Source organism: Xenia sp. Carnegie-2017, unplaced genomic scaffold, assembly GCF_021976095.1.
Source record: "Xenia sp. Carnegie-2017 unplaced genomic scaffold, XeniaSp_v1 HiC_scaffold_3, whole genome shotgun sequence".
NCBI classification, from domain to species: Eukaryota; Metazoa; Cnidaria; class Anthozoa; order Malacalcyonacea; family Xeniidae; genus Xenia; species Xenia sp. Carnegie-2017.
Window position 1 is genome coordinate 5,469,227 of NW_025813493.1, and position 26,554 is coordinate 5,495,780.

The 26,554-nt window shown below is 34.5% G+C and overlaps 1 protein-coding gene and 1 long non-coding RNA gene across 2 annotated transcripts; one reads left to right on the forward strand and one right to left on the reverse strand.

The window, feature by feature from the left end:
- Window positions 1-2,528: 2,528 nt before the first annotated feature.
- Window positions 2,529-13,103, forward strand: LOC124454117 (tenascin-R-like). The gene is made up of 5 exons (XM_047004926.1): window positions 2,529-2,550; window positions 3,649-3,939; window positions 4,466-4,837; window positions 12,035-12,418; window positions 12,667-13,103. The coding sequence occupies exons 1-5, from the start codon at window positions 2,529-2,531 to the stop codon at window positions 12,918-12,920; spliced, it is 1,323 nt and encodes a 440-aa protein (XP_046860882.1). The 3' UTR covers window positions 12,921-13,103.
- A 12,282-nt stretch (window positions 13,104-25,385) lies between these two features.
- LOC124454301 lies at window positions 25,386-25,827 on the reverse strand. The gene is made up of 2 exons (XR_006951389.1): window positions 25,774-25,827; window positions 25,386-25,471 (listed from the first exon to the last, which is right to left on the reverse strand). It is a non-coding gene; the product is annotated as an uncharacterized LOC124454301 (long non-coding RNA).
- Window positions 25,828-26,554: the final 727 nt, after the last annotated feature.

Genomic DNA, 26,554 nt, shown 5'->3' on the forward strand with positions numbered 1-26,554 from the left:
TCAATTCGAAAAAAAATTCCACGCATCTGCTAATTTTCAGCATTATCAGTTACCACAACAATTCATTCAGCAGCAACTCCAAACTACAGCATTACTCATTCTGACAATGATCGCAAACAATAACAATCATTATAAAAGTTATGTGAATAAAAATAATATATTACATATATTATTATGTTCTGAACCACATGCAACGTTTAGTTACTTCATATATTTTAGTTCGGCTTTTAAAAGAAAGATTTCAAATGATAAAGGTGATCATTTCCTGTTAGTTACAATAGCTTTATGTTGTTATATTATCAAATTTTATGAATATGTTCCATTAAACCGTCTATTTATAAAGGTAGTTCTGAATACTTTGACAACATCTTTGTCTAAACTAAAAAGTATTCTGTCTTTCTTTTCTTGCATATATTAGCTTGCCAATTGTTTATGTATTTCAGTACGTATAGAGAAAAGTAATGTACAAAACAAATATTTTTATTAAGGTATCTATTCTTGGCAGAAAATACAGAACTTTTCTTATGGTTATGGAGCATGACTGCAAATAAACATCATATTCTTTCAGTTTCACTTCAGTCAATAGCACATGATCTAACGCTTGACATGGCTAAAGAGAAGATTTATTGGCGAGTTTTAAACGGAAATATTTTTTCTTGTGATTACTACTCCAATAATGTAACTGATTTTGGAACTTCAGTAGGTCCCATGGCATTATTTGGGAATTTCATTTATATCATGACTAGTGTTGGACGAAGTGCCGTTAGTGTCCATAACACAACAGATCAACATACGAGACGTAAATATATTCTTCCTGTAAACGAAGCTTATCTTGATTTGGCTGTAGCAATACACATTATCACTCCTGACAAAAATGGTAGGTAAATATTTACCTATTTGACATAATAATCTAAGACTTGCAAAAACTCCCACGCTAATGTTCATAAATAAGAAAGACGTTAAAAAGTTCAAAGTTACATTGCCTTAGTAAACGGTTGTTCTTCCTTCCAAAATTATAAAAAATTTGATGAACATTAAGTTCAAAGTGCAAAGTGTCTAATTTGGACATTTTTGCCGTTTGTCTATTCTTATCAAACTTCTTGGGTGTTAAATTTAAGTCTTTATTGTTTCTTACATCATTTAAACAATCACTTGGGCTTGAAATCAGTCTTATATAAAACAATCATGAAAATAGATTGTAAGAAAAAAACGTCCAAATTGAGCATGTTGTGCAGTGAGCTTAATGTTTATCAAATTTCTTAAAATTTCAGTATATTGCAAAAGAGAGTTTAAACCTTTACATCTTTGGATTAAACTAGATTTGAAACTTTTCATTTTCTTTGTGCATGCTGTTCAAATTGAGGCGATTACGAAGTACTCTCATGGTTTTTGAGATTAATTGTTTATTCATTTTACTTTAAAGCCATGCCAAAATACATGAGCTTTGACACATTTTGTGAGAACTACTGATGAATTGATAATTTTCTGAACATTTTTCAATTATCTAACTTCTTTTGTATATCCTTTATAGTGTCCCAAACAGCCAGCAAATTTGTTTATACTCTGTAAATTTTCAACATTTATTTAATTTTTTTGTTTTTACGAAATGCGTAACACCAAAAATACCAACATTGCATAACAAACTTGCTTGCTGGGTACGTGAACGTGGGTACTGAGTGACAAATTGTGTTCTTTGAGGAAGAATATGTTTCGCTTAAAATCCCTGGTTGATTTTATTTTTAATTTAATTGATCGATATAGCGACAAGCACTTTTCACTTTCCTTTGTGTGGACCCTACACATACTATCGTAAAATTAATGGAACATTGAACTGCACGTGTATGGAAGGATACTATGGAGAATGTAACTCGTGCCATGGTATGGATTTATTACTGTCTTTATCAAGATTTTTTATCACCGATCATGAATAAAAGCATCTCTGTGCATTTTAAAAACTTTGTTCTTTGTTGAGAATCCTGATCTGTTCTCTGTGCTGTTGCTTCAGTGCAAGGAATTTGCTGCATCGACATTTTTAATGTAACCACAAAAATAAGGCTCACAGCCACATATACAAGTTCATCATTATTAATACAATCAAGCAGGAAATCAGTAATAAATTTATGAAAAGCTTCAATACACTTAAAACTTCCACAGCACACAACATTGAAAGTGTATGGTTCTCTAAATGACAATAGCATATGTTAGCATTAACACATTTTGATTTTCTCTACATTAAGGAGGGTGTAGGGTTAGGGTTAGGGTAAGGGTTAAGGTTAGGTTTAACACTCCTCCTGAAGTTAGTAATCTAGCTATGGCCCTGCTAACCTAGATACATCATATTAGACAGTCTTGTGTTTATTATTGGTTGGCTTTCGTAAACTAAGAATTCTGTAAATCCAAACTTTAAAAAGCATTTTGACAGACATGCTTCCAGACCTCTTAGAATGAGTGCACCTCAATAATATTACATCAAATGTCTTCAACCAATAGATTGTAGCTTTATGAACTTATTCCAAGAACAGGCAAATATGGCCGTTGTCGGATTACTCAGTAGGCAATGTAGGCTGAAGCTTACATTCCCGCGTTTTTAAAAGTACTGTTCTCTTTAAAAATATTTTTTACTCTTTTCCATTCTAGATGAGATAAATGATCAAAATTTCAATAATATATCCTGTTGGAAACTGTACGATATGCTATTATAATGCTCTATGCATAGAACTCATAAAGTAGTGAGTTTATCTCGTTCGAAATTTAAATTTATTCTATAATGTTTACACTATGAGTAACAAAACTGAAGCAAAGGCAATATAGAATAAGAAACGGAAACGTCCTCAAAATACTGAACTTTTTGTAAGAAAGTTATATCACTTAAATTCCCACAAATTTTTCTAAGCTTACAAGCGCAATTAGTCATCCGCCGCTTAGTATGGGTTGTATGCACTGATAATTTTCATTCATACATATCTTGTTAACTTTCGATGTAAGAAAATTAGGTTTTACTGTTAAGCATTCACTTCCTTTAAAAACCTAAATAAGCAATATTTTTAAGAGGTACAATAAATAAGGTCAAAAAATGTATGTAAATAATGCGTAATAACGTTTTTCAATAATTGGCATTAATTTTCTACTGGATTTAATAAAATTTCAAATGACTTTCTTACTATTCAATTTAACGCTATTACCTCGTGATAGGTTTATTCATTGTTTCACACAAGTATATTGCTACCAGAAAACAATGTTTATCCAAAGCGTGATTCATACTAAAGCAGCATTATACTGGGTTTATCACTGGTTACATGATAATTTTTGTACTCTTGCAATTAATATTAATTTTTTTTCATTTAAGAATTAGAACACAATATTAACACGAAGTGCGAGCGTTTCCATGCTATTTTGAGTTGCTAAAGAACAAGTAATTTGTTTCTATTTTCTTTATGTGCAAACCACGCAACTTGCGAGACTGAAATTCTTGTGTTTCTATATAGAGTTATAGAAACAAAGGTTTATTAAGCAATTCGATGAATCAGTCCATCAGCGCCCGTGTTTTTAAAAGGCTATTTTATAATTTTACAATAATTTAAAAGAACGTTAGATTACAAAAACGTATTATTTGATTTTTATGCTAAACACTTCTCGGTTTCTTTACAGATGTTGCACCTGTCTTTCGAGATCCATGGGAGATTTCGGCCAATTTCTTTTTCCATCATACTGGAGATAGCATTAACATAACCTGTGATGCTTACGGAAGGCCACCCCCCAAGATAAAATGGTATAAAGACGACCAACTTATGAGATACACGGCAGACGGTGACCCATTGTCAGAACATACAATGGTGTTAAAATTTAAAGACTTAAAGATGAAAGATCAAGGATATTACAAGTGTTTCGTTTGGAACAGAGCTGGAAATATTTCGAATACGAACCAAGTGGAATTGGAAAGTAATAGAAAACTCTTTGTAATATCATATTTAAATTTTTTGCCATTACAATATCAGACATCATGTTCACATAACATAACATAGTAATTGCCAAAAAACAGTCATCTTCTGGCAATGGCACCAAGTAAACGTAATGGGGTTTCCTTGTGTTTGTCACTCATTCAAAACAGAGCATCAAGCCTTTTCGCTATAAATTCAGATGCCCTGGGTATTAGCTTTTAAAGTACCGGCGTGTCGTGTCCAGTGGCGTAGCCAACCCATTGAACTGAATATAACTGGAATGCTACCTCCCGCCTTACATTCAAAGCCTGCAATTAAACTAGCCCCAATCTTTTTTCCCCACATCCCAAAGACAGTTGATTTACAACGATAAGTTGGAATGCGGGATTTGATCCCCAGACACGTTTGTTTCGTGGTAAAATTGCGCTTCATGCAGGTGGAGACATTATAAGGTAGCCTTTCAGTTAATTATTTCGTTCATTAAGCCAGCCTTCAATGTTCATGTTGTATAAATTTATGTTTTCAAGCAATGATGATAACGACGCCAATTCCTCTACCTTTGGAGAACATAACTGTGTACGACGGTGACAACGCGACCAACACTTGTAAGGCTATGTGTGACTGGCCTCCATGGTTTGAATGGTATATATATGTTGGCAAAGGTGGAAATAAGCAACGGAAGTCTTTTATACCAGATTTGGACAATGACGAATACTTATGGATTGGCGATACCGGTCGATATCTGGGTATTAACTTCAGAATTGATAACGTGACTAAGGAAGACGAAAGATATTATTACTGTGAGATCGCACTTGATGCAAATGGCGAGAGTTATAAAGAATCAATATTTTTCTATCTGCATGTTTTACCAAAGCCAGTGACCACATTACCCACAACAGGTTGGTGCATTATTCTGTACGTGCTACATTTTGGACAGTTCAATGTTATTATTATAGTTCAGACAGTTCGGTGTTATTATTTTTCAAATCTGGTGCCGGTTGCACGAAGCGTGGATAGCTTTAACTCATAAAAAGGTGTTTTTCTTACAAAAATAACTTTGTCATCTTCGAAACAATATTTTATTTCAATGATTTTACAGTTCAAATCGTATATTATTCTCTTATAAGAGATTTTTTGAACGTTAAGAAAAATTTTTTCTCCAGTAATGCATCTATTTATTATTTACCGTACGGAAAAAGAACATTTATTTTCTATTTCCATAAGAAATTCGCTTTGCAAGGTCACCGATGTGGCACCGATGTAGAGACTAAAATTGGATTGTTTTTTACAAAGTTCACTTCGTCTAGATGATAAAATTCACTCTCGCTATGGTAACTACCATCTGAAAAAATTTTCTTCTTCCTTAATAAACTTACGCAGCTTTTGAATAAAGTTTAAAAATTTGCAATTTATATAGTAAACAAAATCGCTTAAAAAAACAACACTTTTGGAGCACCATCAAGAAATCGAAAATAGCCGCTCGCTGCCGCAGCCAATCAGACCGCAGGAAATCAAAAAATAAGTTTGCACATTTAAAAAATCGAAAGACTTACGAAGCCAGTTTTGTACTACGTGAAATGTTATTGCAATCATGGTTTGAATTTGCACTTTTTGCAAAATTAATAATGCTTATTTGCAGATATTTTTACAACGCCTTCAACCTCGTCAAAATTTCTGTCGTTGTTCGGTCATTCACTTCTCCACTGTGCGCCGCAATGGCTCTTGTTGAGTCTATCTCAATGCTAATTTCGTCTTCTAATACTCCAGTCATTATGGTTATATCAACAATGAACAATAGCTCTGTATAATATATACGAAGAAAATTTTTAACGCACGTATTTATTTCTAATTTTTCGATAATAACTTTTCGATATCGCACTTTCGTCTAGCTGTTTTGTTACGATCGCTTCAATATCGTTTTTCAACTCACGAGAGTGATTATCAGCCTCTGCAGACTTGCAGGAAAGGTGAAGGCTGTCGATAAGCTCTGATGGGCTATTATAATAGTGCACTCCAGTTCCTGTTCGTGTTGTTTTAAAGAGTCCTTTGGGGCGACTTCTGTTTTTTTAGAATATTGTAACGTTCGATGTTTTTTTTTACCTAGCTCTCGGTTAGCTGGAGAAGCTGTTCTTCTTGTAGACGGGCAGATAGATTTTCCTAGATTTTCAAAATCTACGTCGTTTATATATTCATCAGCCTCCAACCAATCAAGCAAATTTGAATTCTCTATAGCCTTCCAAGATGGTTTGTCTTTTGTTAAAAGGAGTAGATCATCTAGCCGTTGGTTAAGCTGCTGTTGAGTGTCCTCAACCGCTTGAGTGACTTCTTGCAACCCTTCAATTTCTTTGTCTTGTTTTTTGTTAATAGCTTCTGCTACAGATTTTTCAGCATTAACAATTGGTTCAGACGCCCTTTCAAAGAATTCTCCTTCGTGCTGTCAAGACACTTTGAAATCGGCTTGGCGCCGCTTGAGTTACGGGCGGTTTTTTACAAACTCTTGGACTAATTTTTCGCGCTCTTTCATAGATGCAACTGACCTGGACATACTTGAACTTCAATCTCAAGATAGATGAAGATAGATAAATGTTTTTTATCTTACTATATAATAGGACAAAAAAATGGACGACCCACATGGTGTAATGAAAAATTATAATCTACCTGAAATACAGTCTGTGCTAGCATCTATTGATTCACAATCTCAAGATAATAAACCTCATTTTACCCTGCCAGCACCTGTTTCAAGTGATACAGAGGAATCGGATGAAGAGTCACGTGGTACAGAAAAATCGTCAATAGATCCTTGCGAGAAGTCACGTGACTCTCATTTTAATAAAGTAAGAACGTATATGTACAAAATCTGCTCTAAACACAAAATTGCATTCAACGAAATTCAATGCAACCATGGTAGCCGTATGGCGGCTGATATGTCTTGCTCTACTGGAAAGCCTTTAAATTACCCCTCCTTCATAGCAAATTTCGTTTCGATTTGTCAAAAATACGACGCCTCGGGTTGGTCTGCTGAAACCTTCGAAGCTATAATGCAGGTGGTTACTCCTCATCTTCAGAAATATAAAAGAGCCAACAAGAATAAGTCTAATGATGTCTTCAAAGAATGGATTACCACTTCGGGGCTACCAGAATTCCGTCAAAACGCTTCCGATAGCGAATAGGAACCTCCTCTGCAGTACGATCGATTACAAAGTAGTCGTACTTCTTTTCAGTAGCTTCATGGTAAGCCGCCGCTAGCTGTTCTTTTGTACTACCATCAGCGTGGTCAGCTGCAATTTATCTCACGTCACGTTGGTGAAGAACTCTCATAAGCACAAAACAGCCAGTATTTCGTCGAATATACTTCGGGACGTCATAGTAGCTTTGCGCTAAGTATATGGCTGTGACATTCTTATGTCTACTTGCTGAGATATACTCTTTGATTGGGTTTAAGCTTTTTGAATCGAGCCAAATATCGTCAAAGACTACTGTCTTGGGATTAGTGTCCAACTCCTCCACTGGAATTACATCATCAGGCTCTCTTAATTGAACACATTCTTCAAGGCCGATGCTTTCGTAGAACTTTGATGGAATCTGAGATTTTTCCTGGTCGCGACTTGTTGTGTAAATCGTTGATTTAGGGGAATTAAGCCAACGCATAATCATGTTAATTAAAACGTTCGTTTTACCGAAATTAGTAGGGCCTACGATCAGATAATAGCTTTCGGGCATCATCCAATGGTGGCGCTTTGGAAGTATTGCTCTCACTCTATCTGGTGTGGGCGCCTAGGCTTGGGCCGCTCTTGAAGCTCTTGCTGTCGCTGACGGGTTGATCGCAGGTGTTGGGCGTGTTCTTTGTAAAAAGTTTGATAAAAAAGCTAAACAGCACGACCGCATAGCCCAAGCTGCAGCGACGATTCTGATGACTGTTGGTAATATTACGTCGCGTGCTCTCAGTGACAGCCGAGTCTCACATGAAGAGTTTGAACAGGTTCTAGATCAAATGCGGCGTTTTAACGAGCGTAAACGCGTTATTCAAGATGAATTCGACGCTCCGATGCGTAAGAAACAGGCTGTCAAGGTAGCCTCTCTACTCAAAGAGATGAAAAAGACAAATAAGAACTTAGAGCGTGAAAAAGAAGAAGCTGTTGCCGCCGCTGCTGAAAGCGCACGCCGCGAAGGTGAAGCTCAAGCTTTCAAATAAATCGCGGGTCTGGCTGGAGGCTTGTCATAGATTTCTCTCGCGGTCAAATATAAATCCAGTAATTAATAAATAAAATTTTCTATTATATATAGTAGGTATATAAACGTCGCATCAAACTAAACATCGCATCAAACTAACCGTCGCATCAAACTAATGGCAACATTAACAATTGGTGGAACTGATAATGGTTATGGATCTGAAAAAGCAGGACCACCAGGGCCTAGAGGCCTAAGAGGAGTTAAGGGAGATAAAGGTGACACAGGAGCTACGGGGGCACAAGGAGATACGGGTCCTAGAGGACTAAAGGAAGAAAAAGGTGGTACAGGAGGTACAGGGGCTCAAGGAGATACGGGTCTTCAAGGACCAAAAGGAGAGAAAGGTGATGAGGGTCCTAGAGGAGATGACAGAATTTATGGGACCAATGGAAGCGATGGTGCCCCCGTGGGCACAGGAACTCAAGGGCCTCAAGGACCTCAAGGACCTCAGGGAACTCAAGCACCTCAAGGGCAACAAGGCATTAGAGGTCTAACATGTCCAAAAGGAGAGCTGGGGTCTACAGGGGACGCGTGACCTCGAGGGCCTCAAAGGCATAAAGGAGATACTGGAGCCACAGGTCCTCAGGGGCCTTCAGAACGCCAAGGACCTCAAGGACAGGCAGGAGCTGATGGGCTTAAAGGAGACCAAGGAGATTAACCTGGTTTGAACTCTCCTGATGGATGTTACCCCCCAGGTATGAGCGGAGTAAATGTAACTTTAGTAACGTTTCCTACTGGAAAAACACTCGAAAATAATAAAATAGCATTATTAAGCATTTGGTTTGAACGGTCTAAAAACGAGTGGCTCAATATTAGATGTATTGTGCTTGAACAAAGTTGGCGGCCTTGTATTAGTTTCGTACATGATAACACTAACAAATTGATGTCATATGTTAGTACAATACCCATTAACTGGACGCGAAGATATGAGGTACACTATTTAGAGTATTCCTAGTTCTAAAACAAAAAATTTTCACTTTAAATTTATAGTGTTTATCACTTCAGTTGTGTCTTATCACACAAACATTAAAATGTCTAACGCAGCTGAAACTTCGGTTCATGAATTTGAATCAACAAACGATCTCTTTCGCCGAGCAGTAGAAGTATACTTACGACAAAATAGAGAGAAAAATTTTGCAAAATTTGAACTAGAAGATAATTCTAGGGCTGAAAATATAGTCATATCTTCTTGGAACTAATCAGACGTAGATAAACCTACGCGTGAGGCTCTCAAAGCTTTGCTTAGTCCGGCAAAAAACTACCACGCCCATCCTGTAAAACATTATAGAAGACGTGAAAAACACAAAAAGCGACTAGAAATTCCAGTAGATGTGTACACTCAAGTTGGTACTTCAGTCACTGGAAAAAGAGGTTCAGATTGGACCAATGTCGCGATGTGTGAAAAAGGTGAAGATGATTCTTCTACAATCACCATCGAAACCGCTGGATTCTACCGAATATTATTAAGTGGAAAATGTATTACAAGTGCAGGAACGCTACGAGTACTTCAAACTCCTAGCAAATTACTTGTCTTAAGTGAAACAAAAACACATCGTGTTGGTGATATTAACTCTGAATGTAGCTATGGAGATTTTATAGATGTAGACTTACCTACTGACGCAACATTAGTTGTTCAACAGATGGGAACTGCTAGAGTAATTATCACACTCACTATAGAAAGCATAATACCCGAATATTCAACCGTTGTTTGATGAAGATATGCTACACGAAGCGCTAGATGATTCCGAAGGCTTTCCTTCATTATCTAGAACTGAAAAAGAACACTTCACGTTGGCAAAGGGAGTGAATCGGCCGCCGGATGCGTCGGAGTTTTAGTTTTTGGAGGAATTGCACTTAGAAAATGAAGTGCGTTATAGCGTATTAACGCTGGGTCGCTCATATTTCCATATGTAGCTTCCCAACCTACAGAATTTGCTATAACTGCCGGTCTACTTTCCATTACGTCATTACGCATAATAGGTTTGCGCTTACAGGGTACCGAAGGAGGTTCAGGTGGGCTGTATTCGTTCGCTTTCTTGATGTAGATGCTAGTGGTTGAAAAGCTTCAAGGAATGAGTTTAGAGCTCTTCCACTTATAACACCCTGTTTATATAGTTGCAGAATCTCTCTAACAGTGTCCATCTCGATTTTATATAATATATAAATATTATTCTTCTAATTGTATCGTACCTGTTTGTATTAGCAGCATGGTTTATAATTTAAGATGTTCTTCTCTTTGTCTTATTATTATATTATTCAATTTTTTCTCTCTTTCTCTTCTTTATTTTTGCTCTTGTCTTTTCATACGTACTCTTTTGGATTCATTATTCATCTTACCACGTACCCTATTATACGCTATTTCTAAATAATAGACCCCGACGGCCGGCCGTCTTTGGCTCCTGCCGTTGTCTTGGGTTTGACCTTCGCTGTAATTATGCTAGCATATTTACAAGAAGTACGTAAGCGAGCTAGGGCTGGGGTACTTAGATTTGTGTATACTCCTTCTCAAACTGTGAGCTGCGCTAGAAACGACGCTTACTCAAGGTGAAGTGCACCAGCGGCAATATTTTGATTTTCACAATTAACACATTTTGATTTACTCTACATTAAGGAGGGGGTAGGGTTAGGGTTAGGGTAAGGGTTAAGGTTAGGTTTAATACTCCTCCTGAAGTTAGTAATCTAGCTATGGCCCTGCTAACCTAGATACACCATGTTAGACAGTCTTGAGTTTATTATTGGTTGGCTTTCGTAAACAAAGAATTCTGTAAACCCAAACTTTAAAAAGCATTTTGACAGACATGCTTGCAGACCTCGAAGAATGAATGCACCTCAATAATATTACATCAAATGTCTTCGAACCAATGGATTGTTGCTTTATGAACTTATTCCAAGAACAGACAAATATGCAGTAGTCAGTAGGCTATGTAGGCTGAAGCTTACATTCCTGCGTTTTTAAAAGTCCTGTTCTCTTTAAACATAGTTTTTACTCTTTGCCATTCTAGATGAGATAAATGATCAAAATTTCAATAATATATCCTGTTGGAAACTGTACGATATACTATTATAATGCTCTATGTATAGAACTCATAAAGTAGTGAGTTTATCTCGTTCGAAATTTAAATTTATTCTATAATGTTTACACTATGAGTAACAAAACTGAACAAAGGTAAAGGAGCATAAGAAACGGAAACTTCCTCAAAAGTTATATCACTTAAAGTCCGACAAATTTTTCTAAGCTTATAGGCCGCACGCAATTAGTCATCCGCCGCTTAGTATGGGTGGTATGCACTGATAATGCTCATTCATACATATCTTGTTAATTTTCAATGTAAGAAAATTAGGTTTTACTGTTAAGCATTCACTTCCTTTAATAACTTAAATAAGCAATATTTTTAAGAGGTACAATAAATAAGGTCAAAAAATGTATGTAAATAATGTGTAACAACGCTTTTCAGTAGATCGCATTAAATTTCTACTGATTTAATAAGATTTCAAATGACTTTCTTACTATTCAATTTAACGCTATTAGAGTTAGACTGGAATTTTCTATTCAGACAGAAAAAAATTTCATGTAAGCACACATTACAATGAAATCGACTTTATATTCTGAAATTGAGTTAATAGCAAAACAGCATCCCCACTTTAAATGTGATTCACAGTAGTCAATAATATCCATATCTTACATGCAATGCTTGTGTTCTGTAGGTTTCCAGTCTGTGAAACATGAAACAAGCAATTTTTAACAAATAATAATAATACCTAGTAACGATTTCATTCGCTTAAGAACACTTTTTTACAAAATTCAGTCGTTTATCCTATCATAACATAACCTTGAGAAACTGAATTTTTAACATTTTCAATTTAAATAGCCATAGCCAAAGATTGCAGTGAGGTACAAAATAATGGCAAGAACGAAAGTGGAGTTTATCAAATTGATCCTGATGGTCAAGGATCTTTTCATGTCTACTGTGACATGACTTCATATGGTGGTGGCTGGACTGTATTTCAAAGACGCCTAGATGGAAGTGTTGATTTCTATCGTGGGTGGAATGACTATAAACAAGGTTTTGGTAATCTTAGTTCTGAATTTTGGCTTGGATTGGATAAGATATATCGACTAACTTCTGCAAAACGAAATAAACTCCGTATTGACTTGGAAGACACATCAGGAAACCAAAAATATGCTGAGTATGATTATTTTGCTGTAAAGAATGAAAGTTTTTTTTTCACTTTAATTCTTGGAACATACTCAGGTAAGAAAACATCTAAACATACGGCATTGTTATACCGACTAGTTTCCAAATATGCAATTGCTTTTGCTCTTTTGTTTGACAATTTATGTCTAATGTATAGCACTTTCTTTCAAGGCTTCTTCATTGATATATTTTTATACCTGTTGGCATTTATTTTGACTGTTCGTGTAAAACACAAATCATAATGCGAAGCTGTAGTCATTATTTTTCCTGCTTCACTTATGATAAGAACTACTATCGATTTTCAGGAAATTCTGGGAATTCATTAACACCCAAGCATAATTACATGAAGTTTACGACAAAAGATGCGGATCATGATACTTGTGGAGGAAACTGTGCTGTTGCTTCTAATGGAGCTTGGTGGTATAATTGTTGTTATGATTCCAATCTTAACGGCTACTATTATCATGGCTTTCATAAAGGGTATAAAGGTGTGGTTTGGAGAAGTTGGAAAGGAATGAAGTACTCTCTAAAATCCACTGAAATGAAAATAAAACCATAATTACTTCAGCTCTTTTATTAATTTCATGTATGAAATTCATAAAAACATACGTTGTTCATTTTGTTATAAACTTCTTAAATAACATTTACATTTATTAGTTTAAGACAGTGTTTAAAACGTCTTCTGTAGAAGTTAATAATGTATTTACAATTATCAAATAAGGACATATAAATTCGCTCAGTCAAAGTTTGTCAAAAGATACAATCCTGTCTTGTTCTAAAGATACAATTCTGTTTCCAATCGTTAGGATAATTTCTTTTATCTAACGATAGATTAAAAATGTGGGTCAGGTATGGAGTGATGACAATAGCAGAATCTCTTAAAAGTTTCGACAGTATTTTGTCTAATCCAGCACCCTCATTGCTTTTAAGTTTTGATATTTTTTTAGTAAAATATTTCATCAGAAATTGTAAGACATTGAAATCCACAATTTAACGGATTTAAGTAATAAGAGAAATCTTTAGGACTTTCTGGAAGTTTATTTAATAATTTAGAGCCAATTTTTATGAAATATTTATTCAATTGACTAGCTGTTGATTTTACATCGTAAATGTTATTGCCCATTTCATCTTTGATTGTTGAAATTGTGGTAGTTTTGGAACATTTCCACTAAAGCCTTGATATATATTTTTCACATTTCTTTTGGATTATTTTTGTTCATTTCAATATTTTCTTTATATAATCGAGATTTTGTGGACTTAATCGACTTATTAACTTCGTTACGCTTAACTTGATAAGCTCGGTAACCTTTTTCTGAATTTGTTTCAGCGGTTCGCTTTTATAAGCAATCACGTTGTTCATCTCACATCTAATCGGAGTAGTTAGCCAAGGAGAATAAGAGATTCTGACTTTCCCTGTTTTTATTGGAGTATAAATGTATGCTACGTAATTAAAAATGTCTTTAAATTTTGCCCATAAATTATCATGATCACGATAATTCAAAGTAGAATCTCTCAATGAGTAGAAAAATATAGTTATTGAAATGATCAATGTTGTATATTTTTACATTTCTAGTTTCAAAAATGTTAGGTTTTTCTCGCTGCAAAGATATTTTAACTTTGGTGTCCAATACATGAAAAAAGCTCTCTATGCAAGTCTTTCATGTGTAAGCAATACAATAGCATTTTCTTTGATAATGAAGTCGACTCATCAGTTATAATAGTGATTTCTCTGTCATTGTCCTTGATTGCTTTACATATTTTTTCTCATTGTGTCCGCAATACATTCAATCATCAGCGTTCAACTAAACCTAGAATGTAAAATTGACCCAAGCTCGATCCCATTTGTGCTCTGCAATGTAACAAGGTCTGGATAGTCCGTGATTGCTCGGTTATTGTAGCCAACAATATACGCAGTCCGCAAATATCTCTCTGTTAGTTCTCTTGAATGTTCAATACTATTGAGTGATGTAACCTCAATTTTCTTTCGTTTTGTTCTGCTAGAATGTTACTAGCTGCAATGTGCGCCTGAGATTTTGCGTGTTTTTGTATCTCATTTCCCAATGCTTTTTGTGTTAATGCCTTCTTTCCATCCTTACGCACAGAACATGTACTTCATTCACTACTTAAGTGTATACTTTGTGTACTAGATGCTCCTATTGACCCAGCAATTTCACTCTTTTGCAAATGCTGCATCTAATACTTTAATTTTCACATACAATCCATGGGTATGTCATCTTAAAGTATTTGTATTGGTGTGTTGACAAACAATTACGGTATGTACATGGGGAGGTGACGGATGTTTTGCAAGGTTAGTTAAGCAAAGTACTCGCATTGTTGGTGGAATCAATCTAACCATTGTCAGCAATATCTCTTACGCTTAAATTTGGGCCTTTCAAATTCTTTTGTGAAATTTCTACGTGACCAAACTCTGGCTGACTACTTCTACATCGGGTTGACTCACACAATTAAATCGATTGCTCGTTTTCTTCTTGAATAAGTGCATTACTTGAGAAAAAGCTTGTTGACATTTTTTGAACCTTTTTCCTCTTCGCTTGTGGTTTATTCTTACGTTCAGTTTCTATTTTTATTCACAACAATTGTTGGAAATTTATTAATTATTATCTCAACTGAGAGAACGTTATATGTTTTTTATGGATTTCTACTTCTATTTAATATAGCTTCATCAACAAGTACAATTATAAAATCATAAGATAATACTAGTTATAACATTTTTCGTTTATATTTAGTTAAATTTCGATACAACATAATGAGGACAATTTATAATTTTATAGTTTATACCAGGGTTGGATCCAGCTACGTATATGAACTTAGGCACAATGTCTTACCGTTAGTGCGGCTTTTCTATGGAGGTTCAGAAGCATGTCCCCCCCGGTAAAATTTTAAATTTGGATTGCCAAAAACTCTATTTCCTGCGTTTTTGCAGTTTGTCTTCTAAAGTATTTATTACTGTAATGAGCTAACATTCTTGATCATAAATTGTCGATTTTTGACCGTTTTGCTCAATATCAGAGCTCATCAGAATGCCTAGGAAACTCGCAGAAAAATATGCTTAGAGGGCTTCTTACATGGACGGCCTGGTTCATTATAAACTTATCCTAAAAAAATTCTTTACGCTTCATCAACTTTTATATGGAATTTCATTTTATAATGGTCTAGTCATACCGACATGCTGATTATTATGCAATCGATTTTATGTCAATTTATCAAATGAAGTTGTCAACAAAAAAAGCAGAAAAATGTTTGTAGATGTCGATCGTCCAGGTAAGTAAAGTTCTGAGAACGACTGTTTGTGTTTATATTGACTGAGGTTAGCGGCAGTCATCTTTACAGTCAAGAGTTTAAAAAAGGCATGAAGAACTTTAACTCCGAACTAGAAAGCTAGTTCAATTCTTCTTTCGTCTTTTGCAAAAAGATCTATATTCTTTTCTATATCTGCATTAATGTCCTGATGAATACACAATAAAGCAAGACCATTTAACCTGTCAGCAGCCATAGTACTTCTTGTATAGTTCTTTAATCTTCGCAAAGCAGAGAACGACCTCTCACACTCAAGTAAATGACTCGGAGAGGTCTGATGTTTTACAGTCTGTTGAACCACTCAGACTAGCTTCAAATTGGAATGAATTACAGAGATGATAAATTTGTTAACTCTACTAAAAGAAGCTCCAGAAAACCTTTCGATCGGTTTGAAATAGAAGCTACAGACGTGCAAATAAACAAAGTAGAAACTAAAATGGCGTGATGTAAAAAAAGCTGCTAAATTAGATATGCATTTATGAATTTTTTTATGATTTCGTGCCAATGCCATGTAATCACTGAAGCGATTCCAAATTTTTTATCCTTGTTCAATTTCATTCTTCTTTCATGTAAACAGGGACTTAATTACTCTCGACACTCAGCACTTACTCTCAATTCTTATCCTTACGTACCAATTTTAGATAAATCTGAAAGATAAACCGTCACCTTTTAGATAAATTTACGCATTTGAAGGTAGCATAATCATATATCAATTTTCCAACAGGTACATGTCCTTCAGAAATTACCTGTTTGAAAGAATGATACGTGTGATAACGAATGAAAGGAAATATCAATCGCAGCGTCCTGTACAAAAACAGCTTGTAAAGAAATGGGAAAATTCACCTAAAAATTAAGTGTAGTTCAGAATCACCACCCGGTATTTTTCATACTAAGGTCTATATATGTAACTTGTAATGGAAGAAAATGAAACAATTAATGCTTAATATATGTAAACGACTTCTTAGGAATTTTTTTGCCCCTCCCCCACAGGAAAAAACTGTAATCAGTGCCATCGGCCGACAAGATGCCAAAATTTTATTACTTACATTATAAAGCTAATACAGTAGTGCTCATTGCTTATAACTTAATATATGTATTATTTATGTCAACTTAATACAATAATTAAATACACTAAAGCTAAGCGTGATAAATATTCAATAAACTTAATAGTAAATCAGAAAAGAAGTTTTATAAACTGTAATGTCTATGTGTAGCTAGTTGGTTCAATAAGATTAGTAGTATTAGTAAATTTAAAGTCATGGTAACCAATTTTGTATCCACTTATATATGCATTGCAACATTGCAAGTTGCTTTATATCATCAATTGACAATATTTTGTCCCAAATATATACAGCATCAATTGTTCCTTTAAAACAGTTACAACTCTGAAATCCTCCATCAAGAGAGTCCTGATCCTGTCCAATCACCCATACTCCTCCTGATAAAATTGTTCGGTTTTTTGCAACTATTGTTGAATACTTTTGCTCACCGTCTTTGTAAACTATCATTTTTCCATCAACCTTTTGCCACGTGATCATAATATGATATTGCTTCCCATCAAATATATCACCAATATGACCACTTCTATTGAGTTTTTAAAAGGTTTTAAAAAGAATTAAAAGATCGCAAATGACTCGTGAAGCATGACAAATCTGTTTTTATGCATATATACCTGAAAGAATCAAAAAAATAAATGGAAATATTTTTTTTTATGAATAAAATCACGGGAGCGTTTGCATGGACTTTTTCTTTTCCTTGAAATGCAAGAGATACTACAACTGGATGTCTAGTCTCATAATAAACATCGTCATATGTTGTAATCCAGACTGATATTGAAAAACATTGAGTTGTGTGGAGGAATTAATATATTTTCCATATTGACTTGTATTGTTGCCATTATACTTGCTTGCCCTTTGTGGACCTAAACGAATCCAGCTTTTACTGCAGTTTATATATATATATATATATATATAGGAAGTTTTGTTTATTTGAATCTCCGTAAGTACAGTGCTCGATGCTTAAGAGCAGAGCGTAAATATTGATGAGAAAAGAAAATACAAAATTACAATTTCATCCCGACAAGACTCTTCAGGGATAATATTATCCCTGAAGAGTGAGAAATCAAAACAGGCTTGTCGGGATGAAATTGTAGTTTTGTATTTTCTTTTCTCATCAATATATATATATATATATAAGTTTGAAAATTTGTAATCCAGGCATTTAATATATATATATATAAAATGTGGTGACTCTACAATACAATCCATGCAATGTGTAACCGTACGTCCTGTGTCCCAAGTGCAGGAGTCACCGTTTTAAAGCGGTGATAGCCGGGAGGGCACATTGTATATACACTTTGTATATTACGCTCACTGCGCGTGCGTAGTTTGAGCACTGTCGGATTGTGTAGAGAGTCTCATATGGAGACGTTCACCGTGTTCGCGATATGCAAAGCTCACCTTTATAGGTTTGAGCACTGTGGTGACTCTACAATACAATCCATGCAATGTGTAACCGTACGTCCTGTGTCCCAAGTGCAGGAGTCACCGTTTTAAAGCGGTGATAGCCGGGAGGGCACATTGTATATACACTTTGTATATATATATATATAAGTTTGAAAATTTGTAATCCAGGCATTGAATATATAAAAGATAAAACGTTTCTCCGGATTTTTAAATGATTTTTATTGAGCTTTCGACTCGTTGCTTCGAGCCTTCATCAGAATGAAAAATATTATTTACACGTGCTTTTTAGCTTGGAGACGTTTAGAGCGTCTAACTGGATGAGTGGGTGGATTAATGTGATTGGATGGAGTGAAATGCGTTGCCATGGGTTTTTGTGTGTTGTTAATATGGTTGGTGTTAATAATATTGGGGTGTAGTGTTTTAGTTTTGGTGTTGTTTGTAGTTTTTTTGTCCTTTTTCTTTAGTTGTGAGTATATGATGGGTATGTCGATATGTCTGTTTATTGTGTCGTTGTCTTCACTGTACCAAGCTTCCTTAAATTCGCGTGCGTGTTTAGTCTGTGCGCGTCCGAGTACTTTAGTTTCTGTCCAGTCGAATGTGTGATTGTTTCCGTGGGTATGTTCTGCCGGTAGTGAGTTCGGATCTCGTCGTTTTATGGCGTTTTTGTGTTCTGTGAGTCTTGTTTCAATTTTCTTAGATGTTTGTCCTATGTATTGTTTTGAACAGGATAAACACTCATTGTAATACGGAAGAAGCCAAAAAAACAGAACGCAAGTACTTATACTCCACATTTATTAAAAACAATTACCCTAGAAACTTCATAAACAAAACTATATACAAAATACAAAACAAAACACAAACCGACAAAAACAACAAAAAACCGGACGAAACAGTAAAAATCATCACATTACCATACATAAACGGAACATCAGAAATGACTGCCAGACTTCTTCGACCACATAATATTAACGTCGCCCACAAACCTACACAAAACTCAAATCATGTTTCACCAAACATAAAGACAAAACAACAATTCATGATACAACTGACGCGATCTACATGATACCATGTAAAGACTGTTCAAAACAATACATAGGACAAACATCTAAGAAAATTGAAACAAGACTCACAGAACACAAAAACGCCATAAAACGACGAGATCCGAACTCACTACCGGCAGAACATACCCACGGAAACAATCACACATTCGACTGGACAGAAACTAAAGTACTCGGACGCGCACAGACTAAACACGCACGCGAATTTAAGGAAGCTTGGTACAGTGAAGACAACGACACAATAAACAGACATATCGACATACCCATCATATACTCACAACTAAAGAAAAAGGACAAAAAAACTACAAACAACACCAAAACTAAAACACTACACCCCAATATTATTAACACCAACCATATTAACAACACACAAAAACCCATGGCAACGCATTTCACTCCATCCAATCACATTAATCCACCCACTCATCCAGTTAGACGCTCTAAACATCTCCAAGCTAAAAAGCACGTGTAAATAATATTTTTCATTCTGATGAAGGCTCGAAGCAACGAGTCGAAAGCTCAATAAAAATCATTTAAAAATCCGGAGAAACGTTTTATCTTTTATATATATATATATATATATATATATATATATATATATATAGTTTGAAAATTTGTAATCCAGGCATTGAATATATAAAAGATAAAACGTTTCAAAAATAAAAATCATTTAAAAATCCGGAGAAACGTTTTATCTTTATATATATATATATATATATATATATATGTGAGTAGTGGTGTTGAGAAAAATCACAAAATTACAGATTCATCCTGACAAGCCTGTTTCGTGATTGCTCACTCTTCAGGGGATTTATTGTTTTATACGAGCACTGTTTTATACGGAAAATCATTAATTATAAACTTCCTATATATATATATATATATTATTATGGATAATATTCCTGGATAAAAGAGCGCTCAATATTCTATATATTAGAAGAGCGTAAGATAAAATGAACTAAAATAAAATGGACAATTGTTTGCTGTCGCTTGTCCATTTTATTTTAGTTCATTATATATATATATATATATATATATATATATATATATTGATGAGAAGAAGAAAATACAAAAAACTACAATTTCATCCCGACAAGCCTGTTTCGTGATTTCTCACTCTTCAGGGATAATATTAAATGAATACAAAGCATGTGCTAGATTATATATACAAGAGGAAGTTAGGTTAAAAATTGAGATAGAATTACATAATATATTGAGTGTACGATTACAAATTACATAAAAGTGCTTTGTGTCTATGGCGACAAGAAGAGATAAGTTCGTTACGTTTGTTGAGTGATGATAGTTGTGGTTGGTAGGTGATGAAGAGTTTTTCTTTCAGGCATAGGTTGCATCTTTTGTTGGCGCTGTTATATTTGTATATATATATATATATATAATACACAGGTGAGCTATTTATAACTTCACTGACATTAAGGTTATCTTTAGTTAGGTGTTTACATTTGACCTACTATCAATATTATTTTACTTTAAATATTTATAATTTTTATTAAAAATATTTATAGCACAAGTCAAAGAACTTTTATCGTCATCACTTTTCACCCACAGTTAGATAATACCAACAATGCATACAATGATTCGTTTGCAGTCAAGTTTGTATTTTACCATAAAAACTGATCTCATCTCAATCAACCAACTCAATTACCGTATTTACGGGGATAAGAAACTGCGGCGCTCTTCAAATATTTGCTACTTTAGATGCGGCGCATATTCGGGAGACAAGCTTAATCGAGGTAGGTGCTTTTTAAAACGAGATTTCAACTGTGTATTGTGTGTTGTAACAACAACAACGAACAAAAATTTTCCATGGATGTTTTAAAAATTTCGTGCAAAAGAAATCATATCATAGCTAAATAACATGTAATGAAATTGAATATTCAATGCAATGACGTAGTACGATAGTGTTAATCACGCCCGTAAAATGACCACTGTTGTGTTTGATAGTTTCATCCGTGCCAGCAAATGTTTGTAACGATGGAAAACATCAAGGAAGAAAATTCGGAACATTCTTTACTCTATACAGGCATAGACGTTTTTCAAAAGCATTTTTAAATTCAATGAATGCAATCAAACTTACCGTAAAAAGACACCCTTTAGACCATGACTTGGTGTGTTTTTGTCGGAGGTGTCCGCTTATGAGATGCTGGTGGATTATTACAAAATCATAAAAAAAGTTTAAATATGATTGTTTCAACAATGTTTTGAAATATGATTGTATGCTTGATAACGACTGAAAAGTCTAACATCTGTACAGTGAAACGTTTGAGTCCATAGACTTTATGAAACAACAAATTCATCATGTATATTATCATTGTATAGACACAATGCTTATAGTTCACATGACATGAAAAACTTTTCTTTGAGGAACACAAATGCGCTAGCCCGGAGAAGAAACTATAGTGGTTCATGAAGAAAAATGAAGAAGACGAAGGAATTTACATGCATTACAAAACAACATCTATTTATATACTATAATATGTCAATTGGTCGAGATAATTACTAATTTGACTGAAAATAGACCAAGTGCAACCGCATACAACAGCTTATAATGTTGTTTGTGAAGGTTGTTTTGGTATTCACCTCCGCTAAGGAAAGGTCGTAAATGTGTCTTCACTTACAAGAGGTCTTAAATTTTGAGAAGTGTCTAAGTTTCTTGACTGTATACGCCTTTTTTTCAAACTGTATCAACCCTAAATATGGTTTTCAAGTATTATATGGTATATTTATGAATATATCAAAAATTTTTATTCAAGTTGTGTGTTTGCTAGTCAAATGATTTTTGACAGATGAGAGTAGAAATATGACAATAAAGGTCAGCCGGTATAAAAACGGTGGAGGTAGTAAGAGAATAGAAGTAAAACATTAGTGATCGAACAGTATAAAGCTAGGACAATGGAGATAGGAGAATACAAGTAAAACATTAGTGATCGAACAGTATAAAGCTACGACCATGGAGGTAAGAGAATACAAGTAAAATATTAGTGATCGAACAGCATAAAGCTAGGACCATGGAGGTAGGAGAATACAAGTAAAACATTAGTGATCGAACAGTATAAAGCTAGGACCATGGAGGTAGGAGAATACAAGTAAAATATTAGTGATCGAACAGTATAAAGCTAGGACCATGGAGGTAGGAGAAAACAAGTAAAACATTAGTGATCGAGCAGTATAATGCTAGGACCATGGAGGTAGGAGAATACAAGAAAAACATTAGTGATCGAACAGTATAAAGCTAGGACCATGGACGTTAGGCTCATCTTTGCTCTCATTTCCGTCTGTTTTACGATTATCGTAAATTTTTCAAACTAATAGTTCATTTTCATTCAGTTAAATTCACTTTATCTCCTCGATAAAAAGCAACTTTTACATTTATGTATAGTGATTAGGATTATGTTAATTAAGGATTGTGCTTGACTCTTCAATTAGAATATTATCACTAGCTAAATTGAAAACTTCTTAATCGTATTTTGTCTTTTTGAAATTAAAACCATATGTACGCAACGTACCTTTTTTCTTAATCTGCCCGTACTCGCACGGTCAGCGGCTAATCACTATGTGGAATGTGGTTGTATGTAACATCTTTTAGTAACTTCGGGTATCGCATAATAAGGCCTGTTTCAAGCGTTGAATTTTGCATTTTCTCGAATACAATTTGGCGCTCGCGTTTTGCTTCACAACAAAGTCTGGAACGCGATAAAGTAAAGGCGTCGTGTAATATTATTGAAAGAATAACAATCAACGTTGAATAAGGGTTGCTGTATTTTTTCAAAACAAAGTAGAAGTGCTTTTACAACAGAGATTTTTAAAATACGTTGCCTCAGACTAATTAAAATGTACAAAGCATGTTCAATTTTTTATTTTCTTTGCTTAGCTAGCGATATAACATTACAATGCAAGTCTGTAATTGTTTACCGCGTTTAAATTTGAGCTTTGCGCCATATTAAAATATCTATTTTTACAATAGATGTAGTAGTAATCAGAGCCCTCTATAGTATAAGAGTTGGGACAAACGGTCTGGGGCGAGCGCGGAGCCGCCATTTTGGTTCCTACTTGCAAAGTGAAACTATAATAATACTATTGGAAATTGGGTTTATATGCAAAAGAAGAAAGCAATTTAAGCTTATTCCATGGTAGTATCAAATATATTAGGAATAATAGCAAGCTCTTTGCGTCTTTTTGACGATTTGCGGCAGACCTGATTTAATTTCATTGGTTTGAGCTTCGTTTGCGGTTTACTAGTTCGTGCTTCAAATTGATCGTGACCCATTGTAAGAAGTATTTTTCGTACGTGAACGTGTTTTCTCGACTTATGTTCCGACTCTGTAACAAGTTTTCAAGATCTTTAAGCTTGGTGGCAAGCGGCAATGTTATCCTGGCATCAGTGTTATCAAATACTTGGACAAGACTTTGTTCAAAACTTCGAATCATAGTAATCATGCAGATTTGGTCCGGAGAGATTTGTGTTCAAGATTTGTAACAATTTAATGGTAGTGAGTGATTTATGCCCCCAATTTAATCCAAGCATGATATTTTTTATTCTGAAAGATCACAAAGTTTTCTTGCTCAGCAGAAAATGACAGACTTTTTTACTTTTTAGTTATTGAAATATGCAATGATTTGACCAAGATGCATTTGACCTTAAACGTTTTATTCCTTTATATGAAGTTATTTCGCCTTTATCACTTTATAAAGTATTAAAGTTTATTTCTAATAAAGTTTGTTAGGGATTCTGCTGAAAATTTTGGTGAAGCATTTCTTTAAAATGAATATATTATTTCTATAATATGAAACATTTCTGTTGTTGAAGAACAGTCTGTTTGCTACAAATGCTAATGTTTGTAGTCTTTTATACAGCATATGAGTCTGATGCAATCTTTAATTTAGCAAAGAGTTAAATTTATTGGTTGAGGAATGACAAAACTTCTATATGTGTTTAATGATCAAACAGGGGTGTGTTGGAGGGAGCTCAGCCCCGTTTGTTCAAATTCTATGCCTTGTATTGCCAGTGAAATATATATATCAAAAAGCTAGCAGCACCTAAATATATATCAGAAAGCCGGCAATATTTTAATATATATGAGAAAGGCAGCAACAGTTGTAATATACATTAAAAAGCCCAAATAGCTGAAATTATGGAGATATGCCTCTGTGATCTTATAAACCAAAACCTACAATTAAAATATCATCGACAAGTCTAGAAGAAGTAATGTTCTACTTTGAGCTACAGAAGTAGGGTACATTTGTACAATTCAATACCAAAAATATATTGTACTCAGCTGTTTCAGTGAATATCCTAATTATAATTACTTCATTTTAAATGATGAACTAAAAATACAACATGGAAAATCATAAGAGTTTCTGTGATTTGGTGTAGTTGTTTTAGTATGGAAGTGGCTGAGAATTGAGAGGTTTGTAGATTGACCAATTTCAGAACATAATGAGAAATCATCTTCGATTAAAAAACAAGCTTTGGAGTAAGAAAACTATTGAAACTGCATCAGCACGAACTTTGCAATGTTATTTGGCCCAAAAATGTTTCTCTACTTGAGTCAGTTAATTGAACCTTATATCAGAAGCAGTTCAGCACAACAATCACCATACGCAATCAAATTTCGTAAGTTCGACGTAAAGGCATTTCTTTCATTTTTTTCGTAATCCTCGACTTATGCGATATGTAATGACATTTAGTAGCCTTCAACTATCAGTATTACACACTTATCCATAAAAAAACGCAATATTATCTCAAAATACTGTATTACTAGCAGCAATTGCTATATAAACACTAGCTAAAATTTCAAAACTAGGAACCAAAATGGCGGAAATTGATCAGGTGATCAATATTGCCCAATCAACGTAAGCTAAACGGATAACAATAGATGTCCCAACTCTTATACTATAGAGGGCTCTGGTAGTAATAGGTACGTACATATTATATGTGTGCGCGTTGGGCCATCATGATTATCCAATATGGCGGCGTCAAAAGATATGTAGATTGTATTACAAAAATGAGGTTTTTCGCAGTTCTTGCCATTGTATTGTATTGAAATTTATCCAATTAAATTTTTTTTAAAAAAGGAACATACAGCGATTATTTTAAGCATGTATTTGAGTGAATTCAATAAAAACTCGCGAAGTTATCCACCGATAACAGTTTGTGTAAAATGGTCACTTGGTCAATTCCTGCGTTTATTGCCAGAAATATTGTACTTTGTTGACATCTAGCTTTTTCAACTTGAGTAGTGTATCATGCTCTTAAAACAGAACATTCAGACAATTTTACTGGTTCTTTTGTCTGCCTCGATTTAACATGAACTATTTGCTAATCACTTCAGTAAAGTTCCAATCAATAAATTGTGAATACGAGGAAACTGATTTTTCATATGAAATTGGTCGTACAGCTGTCGTAAAAATGCATAGATAAAAGTCATATTACAAAGCGCAGTTTAAATACAGATTGCCTTTAAAGTACTTGCACTGACTTTTCCTTTGCATGCATATTTAATCAGTTTGTATCAGTTTCCTTTTCTTTCGATGAAACAACATCAACACACACCTCTCAATAACGTCCATAGATTGCTTTGTGATGTTTTCTTCTGACGATGTAATTATTTGGTTCTATAGTCCGTTGAGGATGAATTAATTTCCTGGCATCCAATGCAGTTTTCTTTTGTCGCACCCTCCAAAATAAGAGACTGTGTCACACCCAGTTAGTGGATGGACTAATAGCTGGCTTAAAGATCTATCAACCCTAGGAATGCTTGCTATGTCGTATACTGGGACATTTTTGAATTTTCTTTTCCGAGCCATAAATTATTCAAAGTTTGTCAAAATCGATAACATTCTCCAGTAAATCTATATTGAATACAAGATAAGATATTCCGTAGAATATCAACTTTATTTCTTGTCTCAAACTGTTTCGGGAAGTAGAAGAGAAAGTCGGTGGTAATGTATTCTTCAAATGTTCATAAAGGTATTGGCGGAAGAATTTTTTTGATAGCAGCACTATAAACCACCTTGTGACCTGCAGTACAAAGTATTTCATTAAATCCATCTGTTTTTAAATGACGTGTCGTGCTCTATGATATTGTCCTGTTGAACAATCACTATGATTAGTCAGCTTGTTGGCATGTTAATAGCTGCTCGATAAAGATAGTTGCATAAGTTGGTTTTTGTAGTAAGTCACTCTTTGAAGTATCTCTTACTTTGCTGGCAAAGTATGAACGCGAAACCAAAAAAACAGTCAATCTTTAACAAAGGAGTTTTGGCCTTATTTTTCAAATAGATTTCTTCGTGTTCAGTTATTTTTCTGCGTCAGATCTGTGATTGCATGGTTT

Excerpts from the sequence above, each read along its gene's own strand:
- LOC124454117 (XM_047004926.1), top strand. The coding sequence starts at position 2,529 with ATGGCCGTTGTCGGATTACTCA. Across the intron at positions 3,940-4,465 it reads GAACCAAGTGGAATTGGAAA|CAATGATGATAACGACGCCA; the intron begins GTAATAGAAAAC and ends TATGTTTTCAAG. Across the intron at positions 4,838-12,034 it reads GACCACATTACCCACAACAG|CCATAGCCAAAGATTGCAGT; the intron begins GTTGGTGCATTA and ends CAATTTAAATAG.